Raw genomic sequence first — 23046 nt, 5'->3', positions numbered from 1 at the left:
GGATGATCTAAAAGTCAAGTTGACTAAATATCAGCAATTAATCATTGAGTTTGCCACAATTGGCTCCCCAAAGTCAAGTGACGATTAGGTCACATTCCTTTTGAACAAGCTTCGTGAAAAAAGTATTCCACTTCATCCAGCACATCATCTCATCTCCCGGATTGCCAATATTCTATGAGTTCGAATGTCAATTCTTGTGTTACATGAGGCTCCATGATCAAGTCCACAAGAAGTTATTCCCACTTTCTTATTCAAAGGGGGATCTAGATGCCTCTTCTTTGAAAGGAAAACCCAAAAATGGCAAAGAACTCTCAAGATGCGAAAGCAACTCACAAGGGTGACACCCCTTCCTTAGAGGAACCAAAGAAACTAAACTCATCTAGCAACAATTTCCTAAAGAGAATAGGTTTTGCACTTACTGTCAGAGATCGAATCATGTAGAGGAGTGTTGTACCAAGGCCCAAGATCTCTCACTACAAAAACCACAACAAACCAGTATGATTGCATCCACTCCTACTAGAGAATCCAATGGGACTACACCTCCCACTACTGCCCCATGTGCTCATGACGACTACGCAATTCCTAACATTCTCCTAGCCACTAAGTCGTTGATGATACTCAAGCGAAATTAGTGTTATTCTATTCCATCTTAGAACTATTTTGCTCCAGAACATCTAACACACGAACAACCTCAATAACCCATATCTTTCACTATCCCTAAAGGATTAGCCGATTGGTCCACTAGCCCCTCACCCATTTGCATTATTTACATCCGTCCCAAGATCTCCTAGAGAATCCAATGGGACTACACCTCCCACTACTGCCCCATGTGCTCCTTCTGGCACAATTGCTCCAGAACATCTAACACACGGACAACCTCAATAACCCATATCTTTCACTATCCCTAAAGGATTAGCTGATTGGTCCACTAGCCCCTCACCCATTTGCATTATTTACATCCATCCCAAGATCTCCTTCTACACCCCACCCTAGGAACACTTACCCACCTCATCGTGTTTCATTGGTAGCAACCTATTGATGGTTATACGCATTGGTGGCCACAACCCCCAGGCTAGTACTTCTCTAGGTCCTTTCAAACACCCTAGATTAGTCTAGCATCCCTCTAAGTCTTGTTTTCTATAGCACTCGCTTATACCCACATACTCATTCCATTATTCTTTCATTTCACTTTACTTTTTTGTTTTATTTTGCTTTGAAAAATCTCACTACTAACCTTTGTTTTCAAATTTATCTTTCTTGCAACATTTTGTATTTCAATGTAGGGCTAATTTGCAGGTTTATATCAATCCTTCTTGGGCTAAAGTCAAGGCATGCATACCATTTCTTTCGTGGTTTCATCTTTCTAGAAGATTTGCTCTTCTACCAACATGGAGACTTCCCCTCCCAAGGCAGATCATGCAACATCTCTCTTGATGCTATCATGGTGGTGACTTCTATCTTCCTCTACCAATCGGGGTGCAACTGAGGTTAGTGTAGATAAATGAGCACGAGACCTCACGGAATCAATGGACATCGAAGGAAAAAGTTACAATTAGTTATATCGCACAAATACTAGGTGGTATCCGGTACCAGTTATTGGTTTGACTATAAGTGTCAGTTGGTGACACTAGAAATGTGCAATGGTACTTAAAGCCAATCCGATGGTCAAAATTTACACAAGACACTCGAGAGATAAAGTGGCCTAGCCAATTTGATTATTGGCTGGTCACACTATTTTTTGGGCACCAAAATGATTATTATATTAATTTTCAATAATTTTTTCTACTAAAAATTAATATAATGATGTAGATAATGCTAGAATTTCAGTTTAGAAGGTTGCCACTTGGCAAAACTTGCCAATGCAAGTTTAGAAAAGCTGAATTGGGGCTAAAGGGAGAAGGAAATCTCGTTTTTGCATTTTGGAGCTATTAAGAAGAGAGGTTGGGTTGTTGTCGCTTGCTTTTGGGGCCATCTCTCAACCATTGGAGACCATTTTAGTAAAGGCGGTTGCATATTCCTAACAAAGGGAAACTAATGAATATAGCTGATGCACTTTCTCTTGAAGATTACAATCTCTATTGCTCCGTTTGCTTTTGGTGAATCCATTTGGAGCTAGAAAACACGGTCAACAACTCAATTTTCCTAAATTCTCACAACAAATCTCTAGATTTTCTCTCTTTCTATAACTATTTCCCAACTTTGCTCCAAGTATTACAGCAATCCAACCATTGAAGGTGGAAGGTGGAGATTTTTGGTAAATCTCTATTGTAAACCTTAATTTCAAAAAAAAAGGTTTACTAGCTGCCTTAGGAAGCGTGTGAGACATTGAAGACTTTGAGACCTAAATTATTTAGGACTGAAGATGGATTTCAGCTGGAATCAAGTGAAGGACCAACCAACCATCGATTTTGAAGCATTTCCACTCTTCTTGAAGTGGGTGAAGGCCAATTGATTGCCCGAATCAAGGGGTAAATCAGATTGAAGACATACTGGTCACTTTGGACAGCAAGGGGAGCTTGAATTGCGAAGGGGATTGAAAGATTCCCATTGTAAATCAACTTCTACTTCAATAAAGCTAAAGAAACACCAAAAGAGGTGTCAATTTTGGAGCTAACTGGATGTCCATTGTCCAAAGATTAGAAGTAAATTTGTATTTTCAGTTTTGCAATAATGCTTAGTGTTGTAATTAAGTTGTAATCAAGGAATTACCACCCGCCCACTAAAGGAAGGCCAATTTCAATAGTTCTCGACACCACATGAAGGCCTACATCAGGCTCATCTTCCTCCTTCGAACTCAATATCTAGGGTTGAGAGGTACCTCAATAAGCTATGCCAGATAGGCTTTGGGGGTCAGTTGATGTAAGTTTTGACCCTAGGACAGTTGTTTGGTAATAAGTGTCATTGGTGATACTAGGAACTAGCATTAACTAGTTAATTAATGTCAGCCTAAGGATCAACTAAGGTCGAAAACCACTCCAAGTTGCAAATGGCCTAGCTAATTTAATTATGGATGGGCATATTTAATTTTGGGCAGGGTTAAAAGGGCTAAATTTAATTTTCAAGATTATTTAATTTTGAAAATTAATTAAGTGTTTAAATAATACTAAAAAATGGATTTAGAAGGCTATCGCTTGGCCAAAATGACCGTGCAAACTGAAGAAACGTTTTTAGGGCTTCGTCTCAGCCATTCAATCAATTTGCAGCCTAGAGGAGAGAGAAAGTGAGTTGCTGGTTCATTTTCTTATCAAAGAACAACAATTTGGTGCGAAAGACAACCATCTGGGGGCTTCAATTTGGTGCGAAAGACAACCATCTGGGGGCTTCAGGAAGCAAGGGATAGCAGGAAGACACCTTCCAAGGGCTGGCAACAGCATTGCTAATCAAGTGACAACATTTTGGAAGTACCTGGCAGTAGATGACTGCATTAAATGCAAGCTGGCGCAGGTAGCATGCAGATTTTAGGGTTGTCTCACTAAGAAAATCAGATTTCTCTCATCTTGACTTTCTCTCACCTTCTCCAGTAATATCTCAAAAGATCTCAGCACTTCTCAACCAATATCGATAGATCTCAACTCGATTCGGTGGACAACACGAGAATTTCTACCATAACACCTATATTTCTGCAGAAATTAGGGTTTAGCAGCCACCTTGGGACCCATGCCATCAAGAGAAAGAAGGCGTTATACACTAAAATCAGCACCTAAAATTCGTGGAATTGACACAGATTTTGAGATGCCAAGCCATTCATTGTAAACTAGGGTAGCATTTGGTCAGGTGGTGGTTCCAATTATGCACGTCCTGGATGAAAATCAAGGTTCCAATTAGCTCGAATTGCTTACTAATTGTATGTACAGCAAGCAACTTTTGAATCAGCAAAGGAGATTGTGAAATCTCAAATTGTACATTGTCCATTAGTAATCAAAGTTAAAGAAATACTGAAAGGAGCACTAGTTTTGGGGCCAACCGAGTGTCTATTGTCCAAGATTGTTAAGGTAATATGTGCATTTCAGTTTATGCTCAATTATTAATTGTTGTAATTAAGTGCCTGATCAAGTTTTACCACCCTATCCGAAGAGGAAGGCTAGTCTCACACATTCCCATCATCATACATTCTCATCATGTAGCACATTACTCTATACATCTTATTGTACAAAGTACAACTAGGCAGATTCTGAGCTATCTCCACCAGCGGTACCTTGCTGCCCTTCCATTTCCAGCAACAACCTGATTTGCCTTTGCAATTACAGCAAGTCGTTTTTGTGTTTTCAACACTTTTCTTCATCAGCCTTTACTCGAACTAGCAACCTGATTTCCCTTTGCAATTACAGCAAGTCGTTTTTGTGTTTTCAACACTTTTCTTCATCAACCTCTACTCGAACAAGTAGTTACTACACTCAGGATCCATCTCCGGTTGATGACACACAGACACCTCCCTCAGCCCACTCCCACGAGAGCCACCGGCTGTTGGACAGCTCTATCCTTGAGCATTTTTAACATTCTCTCCTTCATTTAAAGCATTGATTCATTCACTTCAAAGTTCTCTTTCTTCTCAATTTGTGTTTGTGTTTTTTCATTTTGCATTTTGCCTTTTGTGTTTTGAGTTTAGGGTTTGCATTTGTTGTGTTACTATCTCAGTTATTGTGTTTTAGTCATGTTCATACATTTTCCGTTTTCTCAGTGCAAACCCTATCATATCTTCATAGTGGCCATTAGGGTTAAGTGTAGGCATGCTTCAATAATCACGACAAAAGTGAATGCATAAGTGCAAGCATGCTCTGATAACCACCATTAACCTATGACATTACTTTGCACACAATGCAACACTGACAATAAGAAAAGCATCGTATGGTTTAAGTGCTGGTTAGACATATGCCAAAAGCCTAGATATAAATGACTTTCTTAAACAGATTGCCGTGAACAAAGGCAACAGGCAAGTCCTATGCCAAGTTGTGAAAATATAGATAGAGCTTCCCATTGGGAGCACTAAGCCTAGCCCAATGGCCAAGCAAAGATGCACAGCAGCCATAACCGCCTTGGCCTGTGGACTAGAAACTTGGTGGCCATGTAGTTGATAAGAGGCAGCCACAAAGACAAGGAGTCAAGACAAAAACTGAAAACATAAGCACTGTACACTGCATCAAACAAGTATGGAGCTGAGATAGTTGAAAGACTATCCTTTCATCTGAAACGATTAATCACAACAACTTATTTTATACCTGGAAAAGGTCTTAAACCTCTCGCCCCAGTATCTCTTTGAGCACCAATTGACACAGTCCTTCTAAACTTTCCAGATCCAATCCACTTGACAGGTTCATTTTCATTGAGACCCGGGTTCCCATCAGTAGGGGTCTCTGAACACAGAAGTGTGCTTGACAGTGCTTTCACACTGTTTACATGACTTTTCTGACCAGAAACACCAGATTCCAAAGTAGGCAGTGAATCGACTCGAGGGCTGTCATTTGCCCCTTTGAAACTGTCTGCCTTGATCAATTCGTTACCTTGGGTTGAGAGTACGTGGGGTATTGGTTTAATAGAATTGATTTCTAACACGGGCCTAGAAATTACTGCATCAATGCCTGGTGCTACATGTCTCGGAACCACAACAGGTGCTGCATCAAGCTTACTGGCTGGCTGGACAATAGTGGCAGATTGAACCTTTCCAGTGCCAACTCTTCTCGATGCTAACACATACACAGAATTTGCAGAAGATCCAGATACAGGTACTTTAGCTTGCACCGTACTAGCAATCCTTTGCGGTGTGCTTGGCATGCTTTCTGATGCTGAAAGTACAAATTAAAGAGTGTCATAAGTTATGAATAAAGACATTATCTAAGCCTAAAAGTCACTTGTTATAAATAAAGGCAGTATCTAAGCCTCAAAAACGCTTGTTAACACCTGTCCTAGTAACTCCTTTCAATTGACGAGCATACTAACAGAACTTCTATATGATACACTAGAAACTGGCTTCCACACTTATACAAATGCTAGAACTTCTGATCTCTCAAGTCCATATAAGCACAACGAACATACAGATTGTTGGAGAATTGAGCTTCATATCTTTCATGGCAGATTCAACAGCATGAGGCATTGTGTTACGAACAACACTACTGCTCTTCAAACTTCCATCTACCATCTGCTGTGAAGGCTGACTTGTTGCAACAATGCCATTTGCTCGACTGTTAACATTCGCTGCATAAGGTCCTATACGCTGCAACATAAAAGATAAGCAACCGCCTAAAGAGTTAAGAGTAACACATAAACAAACTCAAGATTAAACATCTTGCTGCTTTCACACCCAATACTTACAGATAAATCAACGACCCAAATCCCAACACAGCTTTGATTGTATGAACAGCCAAGAAGCTTCCCCTCATGAATATTAAGATCTGCCAGCTTGGACCATCCAACATCTACTACATCATGGCACCTCAAGGGCTCCCATGAAAACACCTGGATTAACAGAAATTCAGAACAGCCATCGTAATCAGCGCTTATTTGATACCTCCTTCAGCTTGAAGTAACCTTCACCTTCATATTTTCATGCAAACCCGTCAGTAGTGTTCGCCCATCAGGATTGAATATCATGGATCGAACTCCAGTTGCCTGCCAAATACAATACCTTCAGGCAATTTGCAGAAAACATTAAAATAAGAAAACTTGGAGCTAATACTTGGGCAAGAGCAAACCTCAGGTCCAGCAGATCCAATCAGCTCAAAAGTCTCTAGATCCCAAAACTTGACAGTTCTATCAGCTGAGCCTGCTCAAAAAGGCCATAATTCTCAAGCTATTGGAAATAAATACAAACATATAACCGAGTATAAGATGGAAGTTTTAAGAGTGGACTTGTCCATTCAAAGAAAATGTAGAAGCTTACTGAAATCTTGGAGTAAGAATCTACAGATCGAAAAGGCATTCATGACATTGGAACATTAATGAAATCCATTGCCATTTCCAGAAATAAAATTCCAACATTAAGATGTGCAATATCCTTTGATCAAAGAATCTTTGAATGGCCCCTGAGAATTACTCAACATCATCATGAGGTAACAAATCCATCTAATGACAATGTGTACAGGGCCACACTAATCTGCACTGGTAACACCTCAACTGGATACAAACAGCTGGCCTATCACAAGGCCTTGTGTCCCATAGCAGGCATGTCAGAGAAGACATGTCCCAAAGGATGCATCATTGGCAGAGCCATGAGCTAATGAAGCCCACCTCTTGATATAACTGTAAAAGGAGAGACTTGGTAGCTTATCCTCAACTACAACAACTCTACCACTGAAGCTGACCATGGTACCTACCAAAGCAAATGCAATGATAGAAAGGATATTAAATCCCAAATCTGAAGCACCCTTAAAATTTGGCCTATGGCCAGGCCATCAGGAAAGAGGCATGGTACCCATACACAAACAAGAGCTATAGACCTATCATGCCATTCTTGTAGCTAATCCCTATGATAAGCCATATGAGTAGAGGATCTACTATCAACGAGACACACCTTTGGCTCTAAAAAGCCAATGCTGTCTCATATGCATCATAAAGGTGAACAAATATAAACTAGGCAGCCGATGCTGTGCCATTGAAGAGGGCTCCTTCACAGTGTTATCAGTTCCCTTTAATGGCCAAGGTTAAGTATAAGTCTACCCAAACGAGTCCTCGAATACTACTAAAAGATGAATCATCCTCCTTAACCTTCACCTCTTCCTTTTCTCTTCTCCACTAATGGTAGAACATTAGTCATCCTCCTAGGACCACCGGAAGTCTCATAATGTTGAGCCTCTTGCTTTAGAAGCCTGGGCACAAGCTCCTTTCATGTTCTAAGCAATAGCAACTAAGTCCGTTATTTTACAGTCGCTGGTTACTCATATCTCACATAAGCATAAAGTAAGCCAATTGGAAAGAAGACATCATACTTGGGGAAGGAAGATGACTAGGCAATGTAACTGCCATATCCTCCAATCAACGTTTGTAACTTTCCCACAAGGTACAATCTCAATCTTAGTTGTTTGTACATCCTTCAATCAATAAAAAGCCACCACATCTCCACAATGTGTCCAAATCTCATTAGCCAAGCAAAGCTACACATGAAGCAAAGCACCATTTCTTCAAACAAGAGAATGACCTGGCTGGACAATGTTTTGGTCCCATAAAGCTACCAAATCAAAGGATTCTCCATCAATCATAGACAGCAGTAAAGAATAGGTGGAATAATGAGCCCCTACAAGCCATAGGTATCAATAATAGTCAAGCCGTCAGATCCTTGAGAATAGTTATGTCATCTAACCTCTAGGCCTTTGCATGTTGAGGAGACCAAACCATAGCAACTTGGAACGCGAAGCAGGAATGGGAACAAAACCCCTTGGAACAGGGTATACGGATGCTAAGGTCAAGGAATGGGAAAGGCACCCTATCTGGGCATGGACACACACACACACACACACACACACACACACATAGAGGATGTTGACTACTGATGTAAAGGTTGACGACATTCCACCAAAAACTTGTATTTGAATGTTAAAGAAAGAACTATCTTAACTAAATATAAGAAAGTGAGAAGATATAGAAGCACAAAGGAAATTGAGATATAAATGCATAGTTGAGGGAAACAGGGAAATGGAAATGGAAATGGCAAGTTTTGAGGAGAGGGAAACGGAAACATCACATCATTTGAGAGAGAGAGAGAGAGCTGTTGATTTGGAGTTTTGTTTCCCGTGTGTGGTCTTCACAGGTATCAACTCGTTCGTGGATTATGGGAAGGATAACTTCTATGTCCACCTTGCAATCAGATCATTCCTGCCTTTTCCATTTCCTTAGTTGGACAACTCTGTGCCATATTTGGTGTATTCAGAATACCTTTATTTTTTATTTTGCCTCGCATATCCATGGTCATGTGGCCCGTGTTCGTGGTTTATTGTTCTGGCAGATCTCCTCTTAGGTTTCAGCTGACCTAGTTCTTCTTGACATTGCTGCTCCTTGGCTAGATATTGTTCGCTCCACTCTGGCTATCCTTTCTATGTGATATTTGTGTGTTATGGTCTTAGAGGCCTTTTGGCTTGATTTGGGTTTGTTCTATTTTTCTTAGCTAACCTAGTGGTTTAATGTAAATATTGCCATTTAATTCAATTATCTTCAAGAAAAAGAGAGAGAGAGAGAGAGCTGTTAGTGGCAATCTTAGGTTTGTTTTTATGCTATTAACTAAAATCTGTTGGCAAGTGGACTCTTGATAGATATGAGAGAGAGTGTGTGTGAGAGAGAGCTATTAGCATGTTGGAGGGGAAAGAGACAAAGAAAGACGGAGGATCTATTTTGGCCATTCTTAGCATAGTGACTGCTCAAGTCTATTATCATGGTAGAGAGAAATAATCACAGTTTGCCACGATCCTCCAAAAGTTGGATTAGATCATGCACCCCTTGGACAAACAATTTTATTTTTAAAAACCAAAAAATGCTAAGCATTAATGCTTAAATTAGCTACATTTAAAAAACAGTTTTAAGCATGTGGGGAAGGAGGTTACCCCGAACCATTTCCCCAAGCTGAAACAACACATGGCAATCATTACCCCAAAGGGGAAACGTTTCGAGTGGGGAAAACATGTTTCAAGCCCATCTCCTTACATTTTTGTATTTTGGGTCCTCCCAAGAGGCGTTTCAAAGTGTTTCCCGCTTCTATGTATAAAAGTTTTAAAAAAAGGGTGATTAGATATTTTGTTCTTAGACAGGAATATTGAAAAACTTGATCTAGTAGCCTTACGACTATGGAGCGGCAAAGAAACGACCAAGAAGTGGCCAAGGAATGCAAAGAGAGTGTTGATAGATCTACTGTAAACACAATGAGCCAAAAAAAGCATCACAAACATCAAAGAACTCAAAGAGAATAGAGTCAAGAATTGAAATCCATATACCAAAGCTCAATAATAGTAGTACATGGGCTGAGAACAGCCAATAGAGTGTAGTAATCTCCTTCTATCCGATGGTAACAATACGCTCCTATCTAAGGAAAAATGTATTGACAATGGTGGAGAGACTGCATATGAATAGGCAAAAAAAAATACAATAATTATGACAAGTCTGCCAACATTTCACGTGGGTGAAATGCCAACACCCAAGATAAGCACTCTTACACCAAGTATATGTACACTAATAACATGCTCTCTCGAATTATGGTGATCAATAATATCACCAGAATGACAAGCACGCCTAATGATTTAATAAAAATGAACTCTAACTCTAGTACCCCTAGCTCTTGGCACAATGGCCATTGCACTAGTAGTGAAGGATTTTGACATGGGGACATGCGATGGACAAGTGTACATGGTACAAAGACATGGCAAAAGAAACAAGATGCAATAAGAAACTTTCCTTAAAATGAAAGTTCGCACTTTAGAATTAAATTATACTCTGGAAGTTTCACACAATAAGTAACTCACTTAGGGCATGCAAGTTATAAAGTAGACCTTGAGCTTTAGTTTGGTCCAATGAGAAGCTTACTTATGATCGATGATAAAGCCATAAATTATCCCTTAATCAAAAATGTGATTTATTCAGGAGTAGTTGGTTATTTATTTGAAAACTTCACATTGGCTATTTAGGCTCTCTCATTTTTTGGAAGCAGCCTAAGTTTGGAGAGATGTGACAGCACAAGGAGATGTATGCTTACTAATTCTTTGTAATGAACAGTAAAAGAAGAGCTTTTTGCAACCATTCCTAAGGTGTTGGATGTTAGCAAACTAGGCAATTCATGTGTGAATCTGAGCTATGCCGGGCATTTCTAGGTATTTTAGGCATTTTTCTATGGTCATTATGATGTGTATTTGGGCAATTATTGCTAGCCAACCACCATTAAATGCTGACCTATCTGGTGTTATTTTTGGCATATTTTTGTCCTATTTATACCGGGCTCCCTCCTCAGCCAATTACATATGTCAAGAAAATGACAAAGAGACCAAAGAGACAATAGGGTTTGTGAGGAGAAACACAATGTTTGTATGGCAAACATTGAGAGAGAAGAGAAACTCAGAAAACACAAGAAGAACACAATGATGATACACTAAATCATGCTATGAGAAAAAAAGCTAATACAATGGAGGTAAAGCTCAAAAGATAACTGCACTATCCTATCTAAATCAAGCAGCAGCACCTGTGGAAATCTGCACAATGAAGGGAGCAAAGCACAGTCCTCCAGGCAATGGGCTATCAAAGTAATCACTAGAAGGTGAAGGACAGCTATAGAGGGAGCGAACTACAGACCTCTGATGTCATCACGGATGAAGAACATGATCACCAACTATCAAGGGAGCGAACCACAATCCTCCGATGTCGGGGAATGGTCTGGGTATCAAACACAAATCCCGGATGTGAGTGAGCTCCCAAACATAGATAATCACAGCCCAAAAGCTAACACTAGGGGATGGATGATCACACCAGATGAAAGGACAGCCACCAAGAGGGTAAATGCAGCCTGTGAAGGCCTACCAACCCAAAAACGCAAGTATCTGGGGTTGCATAAACTAACACCAGAAGTAATGCCAAGCAAGAAGATGCTAACCCCAGGTTAGGAAAGATGATGCTCGATGTGAAGGAGATCTCCAACCAACCAAATACAAATCTAGTAAAGCTTGAAGGGAGTGGAAGAGGTCGCCAACTATGGAAGAATGACACCAAGGTAGAAGTGTTGTCGGCAACTCTAGGAAAGATGTGCCAAGTGAAGATGGTGAAAGAAGGTCACAAACTGTGATGTCCTTCGATAGGGGTGTGGGCAGCAGCAACGTAAGGAAATAAAAGTGTCAAAGTGAAAGAATAAGAGGGGTGAAGAATGACTGAGGTGGTGTCGAATGAATGAAGTGGCCGCCTATTAATAGGTATAAGCTATCTAGGGTGACGCATTGTTGTATGGGCACCTATAACCAATCTTCCTTCCATGGATGGGTGGTAAATCCTTGATTAAAACTAAATTACAGCAGCAAACAATTAATGTAAATCTAAAAATACAAATTTACCTACTAATCTTGGACAATGCACACCCGATTGGCCCCAAAATTGGCGCCCCTTTCGGTATTGCTTTAGCTTTATTGAAGAATAAGTTGAATTACAATGGGATTCTCCCAATCCCTTTCGGTATTCCAACTCCCCTTGCTATGATGAATCACCAGCAAGTCTTAATCCGATTTGCCCCTTGATTCGGGCAATCAATTGGCCTTCACCCGCTTCGATGGAAATGGAAAATGCCCCAAATTCAATTATTTACTGGTCCCTCCACTTGAATAGGCTAAAAACAGCTTCAGCCCTATTCAAAGCAAGTCTTGGAGCTTCCAATTTCTGGCACGATTCTCGAGGCTGCTGCTAAACCCTAATTTCTGCTACATATTAGGGTTTACAGCAGAGACATCTGAAATTTCTTAGACTCCAAGGGTCCAAATGCTGAGATCTTCAGAGTAAGGCTGTGAAATGGCTCGGAGATGAAAGGGAAAGCTGTAGAGAGAAAATTCAGAGTTTTGTCGCAAAGAATGACTGAAAATCAGTCAAATGCAGCTGCTGCCTTGCCACAACAGCTTATAAATGCAAAGAACTGAAAAAATTCAGTCATTTAAAGCTATTGCCCTGTCTCAAGAGCCTGTACATGCTGTCTCCTCTTGTTGATTGGTCTTCTCCTACCCTTGGCAGCCTCAAAAGGTCCTCCAATGGCTGCAAATCAGACTAACAACCTCCTCTCCCTCTCCCTTGCAGCCTGAATTTATAGAAATGCTTCTCTCCGGCCTGTAAAGACGTTTTTCAGTCTTGCATGGGCATTTTTGACAAGTGGCAAACTTCCCAAATGGTTTTTCTAGCATTTTTATAATTAAATATTAATTTTCAGTCTTTAAATACTGAAAATAAATCTAATAATTATTTCGGTGCCCTAAAAAATAATCTAATTGGCCAATGGCTAGGCAACTTCCATTCCCGAGTGTCTCTGCGTCATCTGTGACCATCAGATTGGCGTTAGGTACCATTAAACGCCACTTCTCTAATGTCACCACAACTAACACTTATGGCCAAAAGGATGACCTAGACCAACAATTGGCACCAAATACCACCAAATACCTATGCGACATAACTTATAGCAACTTTTGCCTTTGACATCCCGTGATTTCTTCAGGTCCCCAGTTGCACCTCACATGTGCAACATTTACATAATCATATGATTAAAAATTAATCCACATATTAAGTGAGGTTTCAAAAATACATGTCCTTATGACAACACCTGCTGAAAAAGTGACCAGAATATGGAAACCATCCCTTTTTGGAGCTATCAATAAGAATCCCTAACTGAAGTGTGTAAACTGAAGAAGTGGTTTCTCAACCACATCATCACCACACGTTCTATTAGAGAGAGGGAGCTGGTGCCAAGAGTACCACCCTCATCATAGTCCTTTGCTAGCTCTTTTGGAGTCATGTTATCATAAACTAGTGACTACAACAAGGGTGCATTGGTTGTATTGCGTTATAACCAACATTAAATGAAGCATTTCCAACCAACATTCATTCTTTGAGCCCCATACATACCAAAAGATGCAAATGCATTAACATATATGCCACAGCATCGAATATTGTACCTCTACTAAAGCACCTAGAGTGCCCAATGTTTGCATGCATGCCCTACAGCCCAAAATCCATTGTATTGGCACTACCAAGATGGCCATGCATTTGCGTATATTACCCTACTAGCACTAATTACTTTTGTTCGTCACCAACCTTTGGTGCATCTTGAGGCTGCGATGACTACTCTTTGGGAGCTGCTGCTTGTTGTCCCAAAGCTTTTGAGGATGGCATCTTCTTTTTGCACTTGTAGTCTTTCTTCAAAGAATTCAAAAATCTCTTAAACTATCCTTGACCAACTAGGCAAAGATTTCTACTGCTGTCCTCAACCAAGCCTTAAACTAGTCATCAAATTCTTCTTCACCTTGTTGATCACCAATATCTTATAGTCTAGAAGGACCCACTTCTTGGTCAACACCCACATCTTCTTCTTAATATCCATGGTGAGAGTCTATTCTAAGATTAGACATTGCATTTCCCTCTATATAATGTGCATTTTCAAATTGAGAGACATTATCATTTCTTGATCCCATCTCACTATAAGAAGACATTCTTGTTGTAATGCTCAGTTGAACACACTTTCAGCACTAGAGCAATGCTTTTGACTTCCAATCAAGTGTTATCAACCCACCAATGGAACCATGAAACCAGCCTTTCTTTTGGGAAAAGGGTGGTAATGACCTGATTTACACCAATTATAGCAAGTATAAAATTCACATAAACGAAAAATGTAGCGTCCTAATTAATTTTGGACAATGGACAACTTGTTGGCCCCAAAATTGTAGGCCCTTGCAATAATTATTCAACTTAAATTGAGTTGGAGGAATAACACTTTAGATTTTCTTAATCTCCTTATAATCGAAAAGCCTCCTGCTATCACAAATGACCAACAAGCCTTCAAACCAATGTGCCCCTTGGCTTGCTTGGAGTTTAGCCTTCACCTTGCTCCTTTGATGACAAATACGGCTCCAAATTATTGCCTAGCTGGCCTCTTGGAACCTCTAAAATGCTCTAATTTCAGTTGCTAAATACTAAGTCCTAGGCCTCAAATTCTTAGCACTCTTCCTAAGGTGGCTATCAAACCCTAATTTCTATGGTGGTAAATTAGGAATCACAACAGCGAATCTTCAAATTTTCCACCCCCAACGGCTAAATTTGTTGAAACTTGCTAAGGAAAGATGAGAAATGGCTAGAAAATGAGAGAGAATGCCGAAGAGAGGAATAATTCAAGCTTCCATTGCAAGAAAATGGAAGAAATCAGTTGCTGCTTTGTCTAGAATGCCATAGGTGTTGTCATCAACTGCCAGAATCTTCCAAAATTGTTGTCATCCACATCAATGGGCCTTGGGCTGCAATCGCCTACACCAAAAAAGTCCATTAATGGCTTGATGGCTGCAAAGGGCCTCCAACGCTTGGCACCTACTTGAACCACCTCTCTCTCTCTCTCTCTCTCTCTCTCTCTCTCACAACTTCCATACACTAGAATGAACTCTCCCCAACCTTCTTTCTACTTGCATAGGCAAGTTTTGACAAGTGGCAATCTTCCTAATCCATTTTCCCTCGATTTTCAGTCTTATTAAATGAATTTTCAGATTATCAGTTCTAAGGATTTATTTAATAACTATTTCTTGCTTAGAAACATAATTCCACCATCCAACAATTATATTGGCTAGGCTAATTTATAACCCAAGCATTCTTAAACAGTTCCTAATGTCATCACTAACATTAGTGGCTATTAAAATGATCTAGGCCAAAATTTGTCACTATATACCACCTAGTATTTGTCAAGCACAACTTGTTATAACTTTTGCCTTCAACACCCATTGAATCTCCAAGTTCCGTGCCTATCATTGTGAACTTGCACAACACATGTATACCTAACATTTACACATTTCATTAATAACTTAATTAAATGCTAAGCAAAGCATCAAAATTTCATATCCTCATGACATGGGGCAAAGTGAGACATCGACAAGTTTGAGATTGACCCAAGTGCAAAAGCAAACTTCATATCTCCAAAGGTAGCAAGAAAGTTAAGCATTCATCCAAAGGAGCTAGGGCCTATGAGTGAGGCAAGTTAGGCTCGCCCTTGTCATGATGAGCCTATTTTGCAAGCTAAGGATCCGTATCCAAAGTGGTATAAATTCAAAGAAGTTCTACCATGCCACTCGAGAGTTAGATGTTTTATCGGTATGCCATGGTGATACAAGGTTTACATGGCGGTGGACATATTTAATAATAAGAAGATTACTTTAAAGCATGGGAAAAAGACTCGTGTTTTGGACATAAAGCTTGTATCATCTTCTTCTATTTTTAATGATTGATTTATTGCAATAGTATAAAGAAGGTTTTTTTGAGTCTTTGTTTTAGAGAGCTTCTACCACAAGGACGTGAAATTTTATTGATTTACTTAACATTTGCTTAAAAGTTAATCAAATGTACTAATGTGACTTGCACATGCGAGATATAAGTTAATTATTTCACTATGTGAAACCCAAGACCCCAAAATATCACTTGATGCCAAAGGCAAAAGTTATAATAAGTTATATCTAACAAGAGCTAGGTAGTACCCGATGTCAAATTTTAACCTAGACCAATTTATTGGCCACTAATGTAAGTGGTGGCATTAGAGACTATGCATTAATTAGTTCATTAATGCCATTCTAAGAGCTAATAATTGCTCACGAATACTTAGAAGACAAATTAACCTAGCCAATTTAATTATTAACTAACGATTTTTTTTTGCACTATAAAAATTACTAAATTAATATTCTAAAAATTAATTTAATAAGCTGAATAATACTAGAAAATGGGATTAAAAGGTAGTTTGAAGCCCTCCAAGTACAAGCAACAACAACCCAAGGTCCTTTTCGTACAGGTGACAACATAGAGGAGGAAGAAACAGCCTTTCTTCTGGTCCTGAGCTATAGATGACAATTTCCATGGTTGTTTGAGCAAGGCAGCAGCAATTTTCCAGCCTTTCTTATGATGAAACTCTGAAATTTCTCTCCATAGCATTCTCTCACATCCTACAAATATCTCTCAAGTTTTCTCAGCAAAATCCAACCATTTGAGTCATCAAAAGTGGAGATATTGAGAAACCTCTATTGTAGACTGTAATTTACAACAAAAATTAGGGTTTGACAGCCACCTAGGGATGCATGCTCAGAATTGAGAGCCTAGGACTTGAATTCCAGTAGCTGAAATTGAAGAATTTCAAGGAGATTCAAGAGGGCAACCAGCCCATATCACAATTGGGGCTTATTTGTCTTTAAAGGAGTAAGATGAAGGCCAATCCCCAAGCAAACCAAGGGGCAAATTGGTTTGGAGAAAGGAAGCTAGTAATGTATCTAAAGAAAGTTAGCATTGCCTACACAAATCGCAACTGCAAAGATACTACTAACTTTGCTCGACAGTTTTGATAATAAGAGGCACTTAGATTAGCAGAGAAGATGAGAGAATCTCAATTGTACTCCATCCATTTGCAATAAAAGCTAAAGAGATACTACAAAGGGCACTAGTTTTAGGGCCAGCACGATGTCCATTATCCAAGGTTAAAGTGATAAGGTGTGCATTTTTTGTTCATGTAAATTTTATGGTAGTTGTTGATTAATCAGGTCATTACCACCCTCTCCAAGGAGGAAGATTGGTTTCAACTTCCATCCAAGAGGCCTAAGGATCGTGCTTTTAATTCAGTGCCAAGCAATACTCCACTAAACAAGCCATCGTACAAAGTAAGTGCAACCCAAAAATAAGACATTATCTGCATATGATGGACTTATTGAAAAAGAGATTGATTCAGCCTAGCTCATCCCCTTTCTACTCACCTATTCTTTTGGTCCAAACGAAGGATGGTTTTTGTTGTATGTGCATCAATTATGCTGCCTCGAACAAGATAACCATCAAGAATAGAGGATATCCTCGACAAGTTGGAAGTAGGATGCATGCCCAAAAAAGAATTATTCATTAAAAAAACACTTTATTTTGATAGTAGGACAAACGCCCAAAAGTCCCTACATAAGGACATCATGTAAGTATCCATCCTCTTCCCTACTTCTCACACTGTGCCAACACTCCATTGTCTTCATCATCATTGTTACCCTTCTTTTCTAGCTCTAGAAGCTGTCACCCTTGCAGTTGCTCCAGCAGCCTTTGTTTTAGGACTGCCACCCTGTTATTGGTGCTGTGGCTAGCCTCCAAGTGGTTCCACCCAGCTGTCAGCTCATTCCAAGCAGCTCTATTTCATTGCAAGACTGCCACTAGATACTCCACCTTCTACAGTTGGCTGTGTCTTCCTTCCAAAACTGCTGCTTCCCTGCATTTACTGCATCCTGCAGTTCCTAGCAGCAGTCATCCTCATTCTCCACTCCCCAAAGACTATAACTAGGCAGTACATTGCTGTGATTAGTCATTCTAGCCCCAAAGACTGCTGCATTTTGGCATCCAGCCTGCTGCCTTGTTGTTTTCAGCCATGAGTATCAGCCCTCCACTCCAACAGTGGTGGTTTGCTGCACTCAGGATCCATTCACAAAGGACAACTCTATTCGGCACTCTGCCTCAACTCGCTCCCACAAGCATGATGGTTGGATAGTCTCTACTTCTTGAGCACCCTTCAACTATATCTCACTCCTCCATCATTCATTACATTACTACATCCGTTCATTCATCCGATTCTCTTTCTCCTCCTTTTGCACTCTATGTTCTTGTCTAAGTGCATTGTGTGCCGGCTATGTTCCTACAATCTCAATGTTTTCTCTACAAACCCTACCGTATCTTCACATGGTATCAGAACCACTACTCTCCTAGAGATTATCTTTCATAGCCATCATGAAAAGCTTCTCCCTCACCCAAAGCACTAAGATGACATTATTCTCTCATAGCAAAGAAGAATGCATCATCTCCCTCTTCAAAAATCTACAAGACATTGAGTGGATGACAAATGCAAAGTTCATGAAATAAATATGTAGAAGGTAGCCCAATTACACTCTTTGATCTTCCTCTAAACTTCTAACAGAAGGTGCACATCAGTCAAGGCATTCAACTAGTGAGGATAGCCCCATCTTAGCTCATGGAGAACATAAAACCTTCAAGAATACTAATAATCCCTCGTCTTTATCTCAACTAGGCCTATGTTGGATACCTATAATCCATTTAAATTTTGACTTGTATGAGCCAAAACCTCTAAGCCGGTTCCTCCACCTTGCATATCAAAGATGGTGTCATCTAAGCCGTGTCTGCTACCGGTCATGACCCACCTGCAAAGACTTCAGCACTAAGGTCTCCTCCACAAACCTATTGCCTTGCTCATACCAACAAACCATGCTAGATTCAAGACTTCTACCATCAAGTTCCACTTTGAAGGGCCCTAAAATATGTTTCATTTGCATCTTTCTTTGCAATAGATTATATAGCGCATTCTAAGCCTAGCTCTAAAGAATCCCCAATGACGAGAGACCGTGGAATATAGGCTTGAGAGCATTGACTAAAATGAGACTTAGATCTTGATGAATCGAGTCCAAGCCACAAGAAAGTCATCAGCATGGTTGCATTCATGGATCCATATAGAACGATCCATCCAGTCCAATTGGATATGTACAATCCATGCTCCTCCTTTCTTTCTTCCTTCCTTTCTTTCTTTCCTTTTTATTTTTTAAGGGGGGGAGGGGAGGATGTGGTGTGTGGGGGTGAATCGACTTGGTGTTAAAAGAAAAGTGATATTTTTGCTTTAACCTTTTTCTCTTTATCCTCATTGACCTCTACTACCTCCTCTTCTTCTACCTCTCTCTTACAAGCTCCTCTACTCTTTTCCCTCGAATCTCCTCCATCCACTTCTCTCTACCCCTACATGCTCCTCTTCCTCCTATGTCTCACCCCTATCTATTTCCTCTTTCTTTACCTCCTCTTCTTTTCCTTCCCCTACCTCTACCTATATCTCTATATTCTTTACCCCTATCACAATGCCTAAGCCTCTTCATGAGGCCTTCACATTACACATAGCTCACCTTGAGTCTTAGCCTCTAGTTTCTTTTTTTATCTACTACTTTTTGTACTTGGCACTTATGACTTGCCATACCATGATCCGTCATTGCAACTAGCTTCTTTTTTTGATCCATTGTACATGTCTTCAATCTTATAAATGAAACTAGATCTTGTAAATTACTTGAGACTAGAGTCTTGGATTTTACATTTTCTCTCAATCTCTCATCGTGTTCATGACTCATTGTTGAAAATTGAAGCAAAGACATTTGTGGTTTGTAAACTGCATTAGTATTGAATGAATAATGCCTTGTGATACTCTATCTCACGGGTAGCCACTCTCATGTTATAACAAGTAAAGACATTTGTGGTTTGTGAATTGTATTAGTATTGGATGGATAATGCCTTGTGATACTTTATCTCATGGGTAGCCACTCATGTTATAACAAGTAATATTTACTAGCCTAATGAAACCAATCTTCCTTCTCGAATAGAGTGGTAAATAACCTAAGTTAGTACTAAAGGCAACAAGTATAAAATTCACATATACTGAAAATGCATACTTTACTACTTTAATAATTAGACATTGGGCACCCTGTTGGCCCCAAAATTGGCAACCCTTGCGGTATAACTGAGATCCTCTGATCTCCTCTACTAATCCAACTCCCTCTTGCTATCAAAACTAACTAACAAGCCTCCAAACCAATTTACCCCTTGGTTTGCTTGGGCACTAGCCTTCACCCCACTCCTTAAAAGACAAATTCAGCCCCAAATGTGATATTGGTTGGCTAGCCTCTTGAATCTCCTTGAAATTCCTCCATTTCAATTGTTCGAATTCAAGTCCTAGACCCTCAATTCTGAACACACATTCCGAGGCGGTTATCAAAACCCTAATTTTTTATATAAATTAGGGCTTACAACACAGATTGACTAAAATCTCTTCCTCTAATGGCTCAAACTACTGGAAAATACTGAGATAATCCTAGGCCCTCAATTTTGAGCACACATTCCAAGGTGGTTGTCAAAACCCTAATTTTTTATGTAGATTAGGGTTTACAACAAAGATTGACTAAAATCTCTTCCTCTAATGGCTCAAACTGTTGGAAAATGCTGAGATAACTTGAGAGATGGTTGGGGGATAAGAGAGAAGGCTGTGAAAAGAAAAATTTCAGAGTTTCACTGCAAGAAACACTGAAAACTTACTATGGCCCTATTCAAACAAACATGAAAGTTGTCACCTACAGCTTAGGACCACTAGAAAGACTATTGCCCCATCCTATATATTATCATCTGCACAAGGACCTTGGGCTGGTTTCATGGTTCCATTGCTAGGATTTGAACCTGGGTCACTTGGCTGAAAATAAAACCAGCCTTCCTTCCCAATCACAACTAAGTTACAGTAGCAACATTTATTACAAAGCTGAGAAATGTAAATTAACTCGCAATCTTGGACAATGTAAATTAACTCGCAATCTCGTAAGTTACAGTAGCAACATTTATTACAAAGCTGAGAAATGTAAATTAACTTGCAATCTTGGACAAACTAAGTTACAGTAGCAACATGGAAGGTTGGTAACTCCCCAATCACAACTTAGTTACAGTAGCAACATTTATTACAAAGCTGAGAAATGTAAATTAACTCGCAATCTTGGACAATGAACACCCTGTTGGCCCCAAAACAGACACTCCTTTCAGTATTTCTTTTACTTAATTGGAGAAGAAGAAGATATACAATGGGATTTTCCCAATCTCTTTTTCACTATTCCAACTCCCCTTACTCTCCAAAATGACCAGCAAGTCTTCAATTTGATTTGCACCTTGATTCAAGCAATCAATTGGGCTTCACCCGCTTTGATGGAGATAAAAAATGTCCCAAATTCATTGATTTTGCTAGTCCATCCACTTGAATTTGATTAAAAATAGCTTCAGTTCTGTTGAATCCAAGTCTTGGAGCTTCCAATTTCTGCCACACTTCTCGAGGCTGCTGCTAAACCCTAATTTTTGTTGCAGGTCAGGCTTTACAGCTAAGAAATCTGAAATTTCTTAACCTCTGATTATCTTAATGCTGTAATCTTCGAAGCAAGGCTGTAGAAAGGCTAGGAGATAAGAGAGAATGCTGAGCAAAGAGAAAATTCAGACTTTCTTCGCAAAGAACTGAAGAAAATTAGTCATTTACTACTAATGCCCTATCTCAATAGCTTATAGATGCTGTCACCTGTTGTTGGGAACCCTCTCCCTGTTGTCGCCTGCAATAAATGCTGCCGCCAACAGCCCAAATGCTGTCACCTACAATTTGGGAGTCCCTAGGAGCTGTCACCTACAGCCAACCAGCTCTTTCTTACTGGAAAATGGAGGAAAAACAGTCCCAATCAGCTCCAACAGCTCCCCACTCACAATAGCAAAATAGTCATGGTTTTTTTTTCTTTTTCAACCTCCCACTAGCCTTCATGGGCAAGTTTGCCAAATGGCAACCTTCCGAAATGGTTTTTCTGGCATTATCCATAATTAAATATTAATCTCCAATCTTTAAATACTGAAAACTAATCTAATAAGTAATTTAGTCCCCATAAAAATAATCTGATTGGCCAATAATTAAATTGGTTAAGCAAAGTCTCTTCCTGTGTATCTTTGCTCCATCTTTGACCATCAAATTGGCTTTAGCTACCATTAAACTCCACTTCTCTAGTGCCACCAACAACTAAGACTTATGGCCAAATGAATGACCTAAGCCAACAATTGGCACCAGATAGCACAAAGTACAAGTACTTCATAACTTATAGCAACTTTTGCCTTTGACATTCTGTGATTTCCCCGAGTCCCACGCTCGTAAATTGACTCTAACCCCAGTTACATCTCACATGTGCAACATTTACTTAACCATGTGATTAAAAATTAATCCACATGTTAAGTGAGGTTTCAAAAATACATGTCCTCATGACAACCCTGTTAGCAGATATTAGTCAACTCATGGTGTGAGTCTGTGTGCAGAGGCTGGGCATTTTATGTAGCATTTTATGCAGTATTTTATGGCGCATTTTTGTGGCCATTTATGATGTATTTTTAGCATTTATTGCTGGCCGACCTGCATTTTATGCTCCCCACTTTTGTGGCTATTTATAGGGCTCCTCCTCCACAGTCTGCTGTGCTTCAACCATCAGTGGAGATCCTTCTGGGAGAGAGGAGCCGGTGCTGAGGAGCCCACGCAGCCAGTGACTCACCGTTGTATGCTGCTGTCTCGTGTTCGATATGGATTCCATTTCCCGAGCATACATCTGAGTTCTCATCTGTCTACTGTGTTCATTCTTTCTTTCTTTCTTCTGTCTTGTGTTTCAGCATTTATTTCAGCATATTCTTTACGCTTCCATTGCTGCACCACTTCTGACATGGTATCAGATTTCAAGCTGCAACCTATTTGTGCTGTGTTTTCTTGCTGATTTCAGGATTTACACCTTTCTTGCTGATCAGCCAGCTGTCCTTCCTACTAGC

At 39.8% G+C, this 23046-nt stretch overlaps 1 protein-coding gene across 3 annotated transcripts in view; it reads right to left on the bottom strand.

The window, feature by feature from the left end:
* LOC148014011 (katanin p80 WD40 repeat-containing subunit B1 homolog KTN80.4-like) overlaps window positions 1-23046 on the bottom strand; it is a 75988-nt gene that overhangs the window by 45938 nt on the left and 7004 nt on the right. For all 3 annotated transcript variants that reach the window (XR_015688632.1, XR_015688631.1, XM_087666644.1), the window contains exons 6-10: window positions 6687-6757; window positions 6529-6603; window positions 6307-6450; window positions 6031-6208; window positions 5217-5780 (exon numbers count right to left, since the gene is read on the bottom strand). Coding sequence is in view for 1 of the 3 variants with exons in the window: in XM_087666644.1 (XP_087522770.1) it covers window positions 5217-5780; window positions 6031-6208; window positions 6307-6450; window positions 6529-6603; window positions 6687-6757 (1032 nt within the window). In the remaining 2 variants the exon portion in view is untranslated. The remainder of the gene's footprint in view (window positions 1-5216; window positions 5781-6030; window positions 6209-6306; window positions 6451-6528; window positions 6604-6686; window positions 6758-23046) is intronic.

This window comes from Lygodium microphyllum, chromosome 25, assembly GCF_053477565.2.
Source record: "Lygodium microphyllum isolate KBCC chromosome 25, Lygodium_microphyllum_v1.1.10, whole genome shotgun sequence".
Lineage (NCBI taxonomy): Eukaryota > Viridiplantae > Streptophyta > Polypodiopsida > Schizaeales > Lygodiaceae > Lygodium > Lygodium microphyllum.
This window is presented reverse-complemented; position numbering and strand designations above follow the sequence as displayed.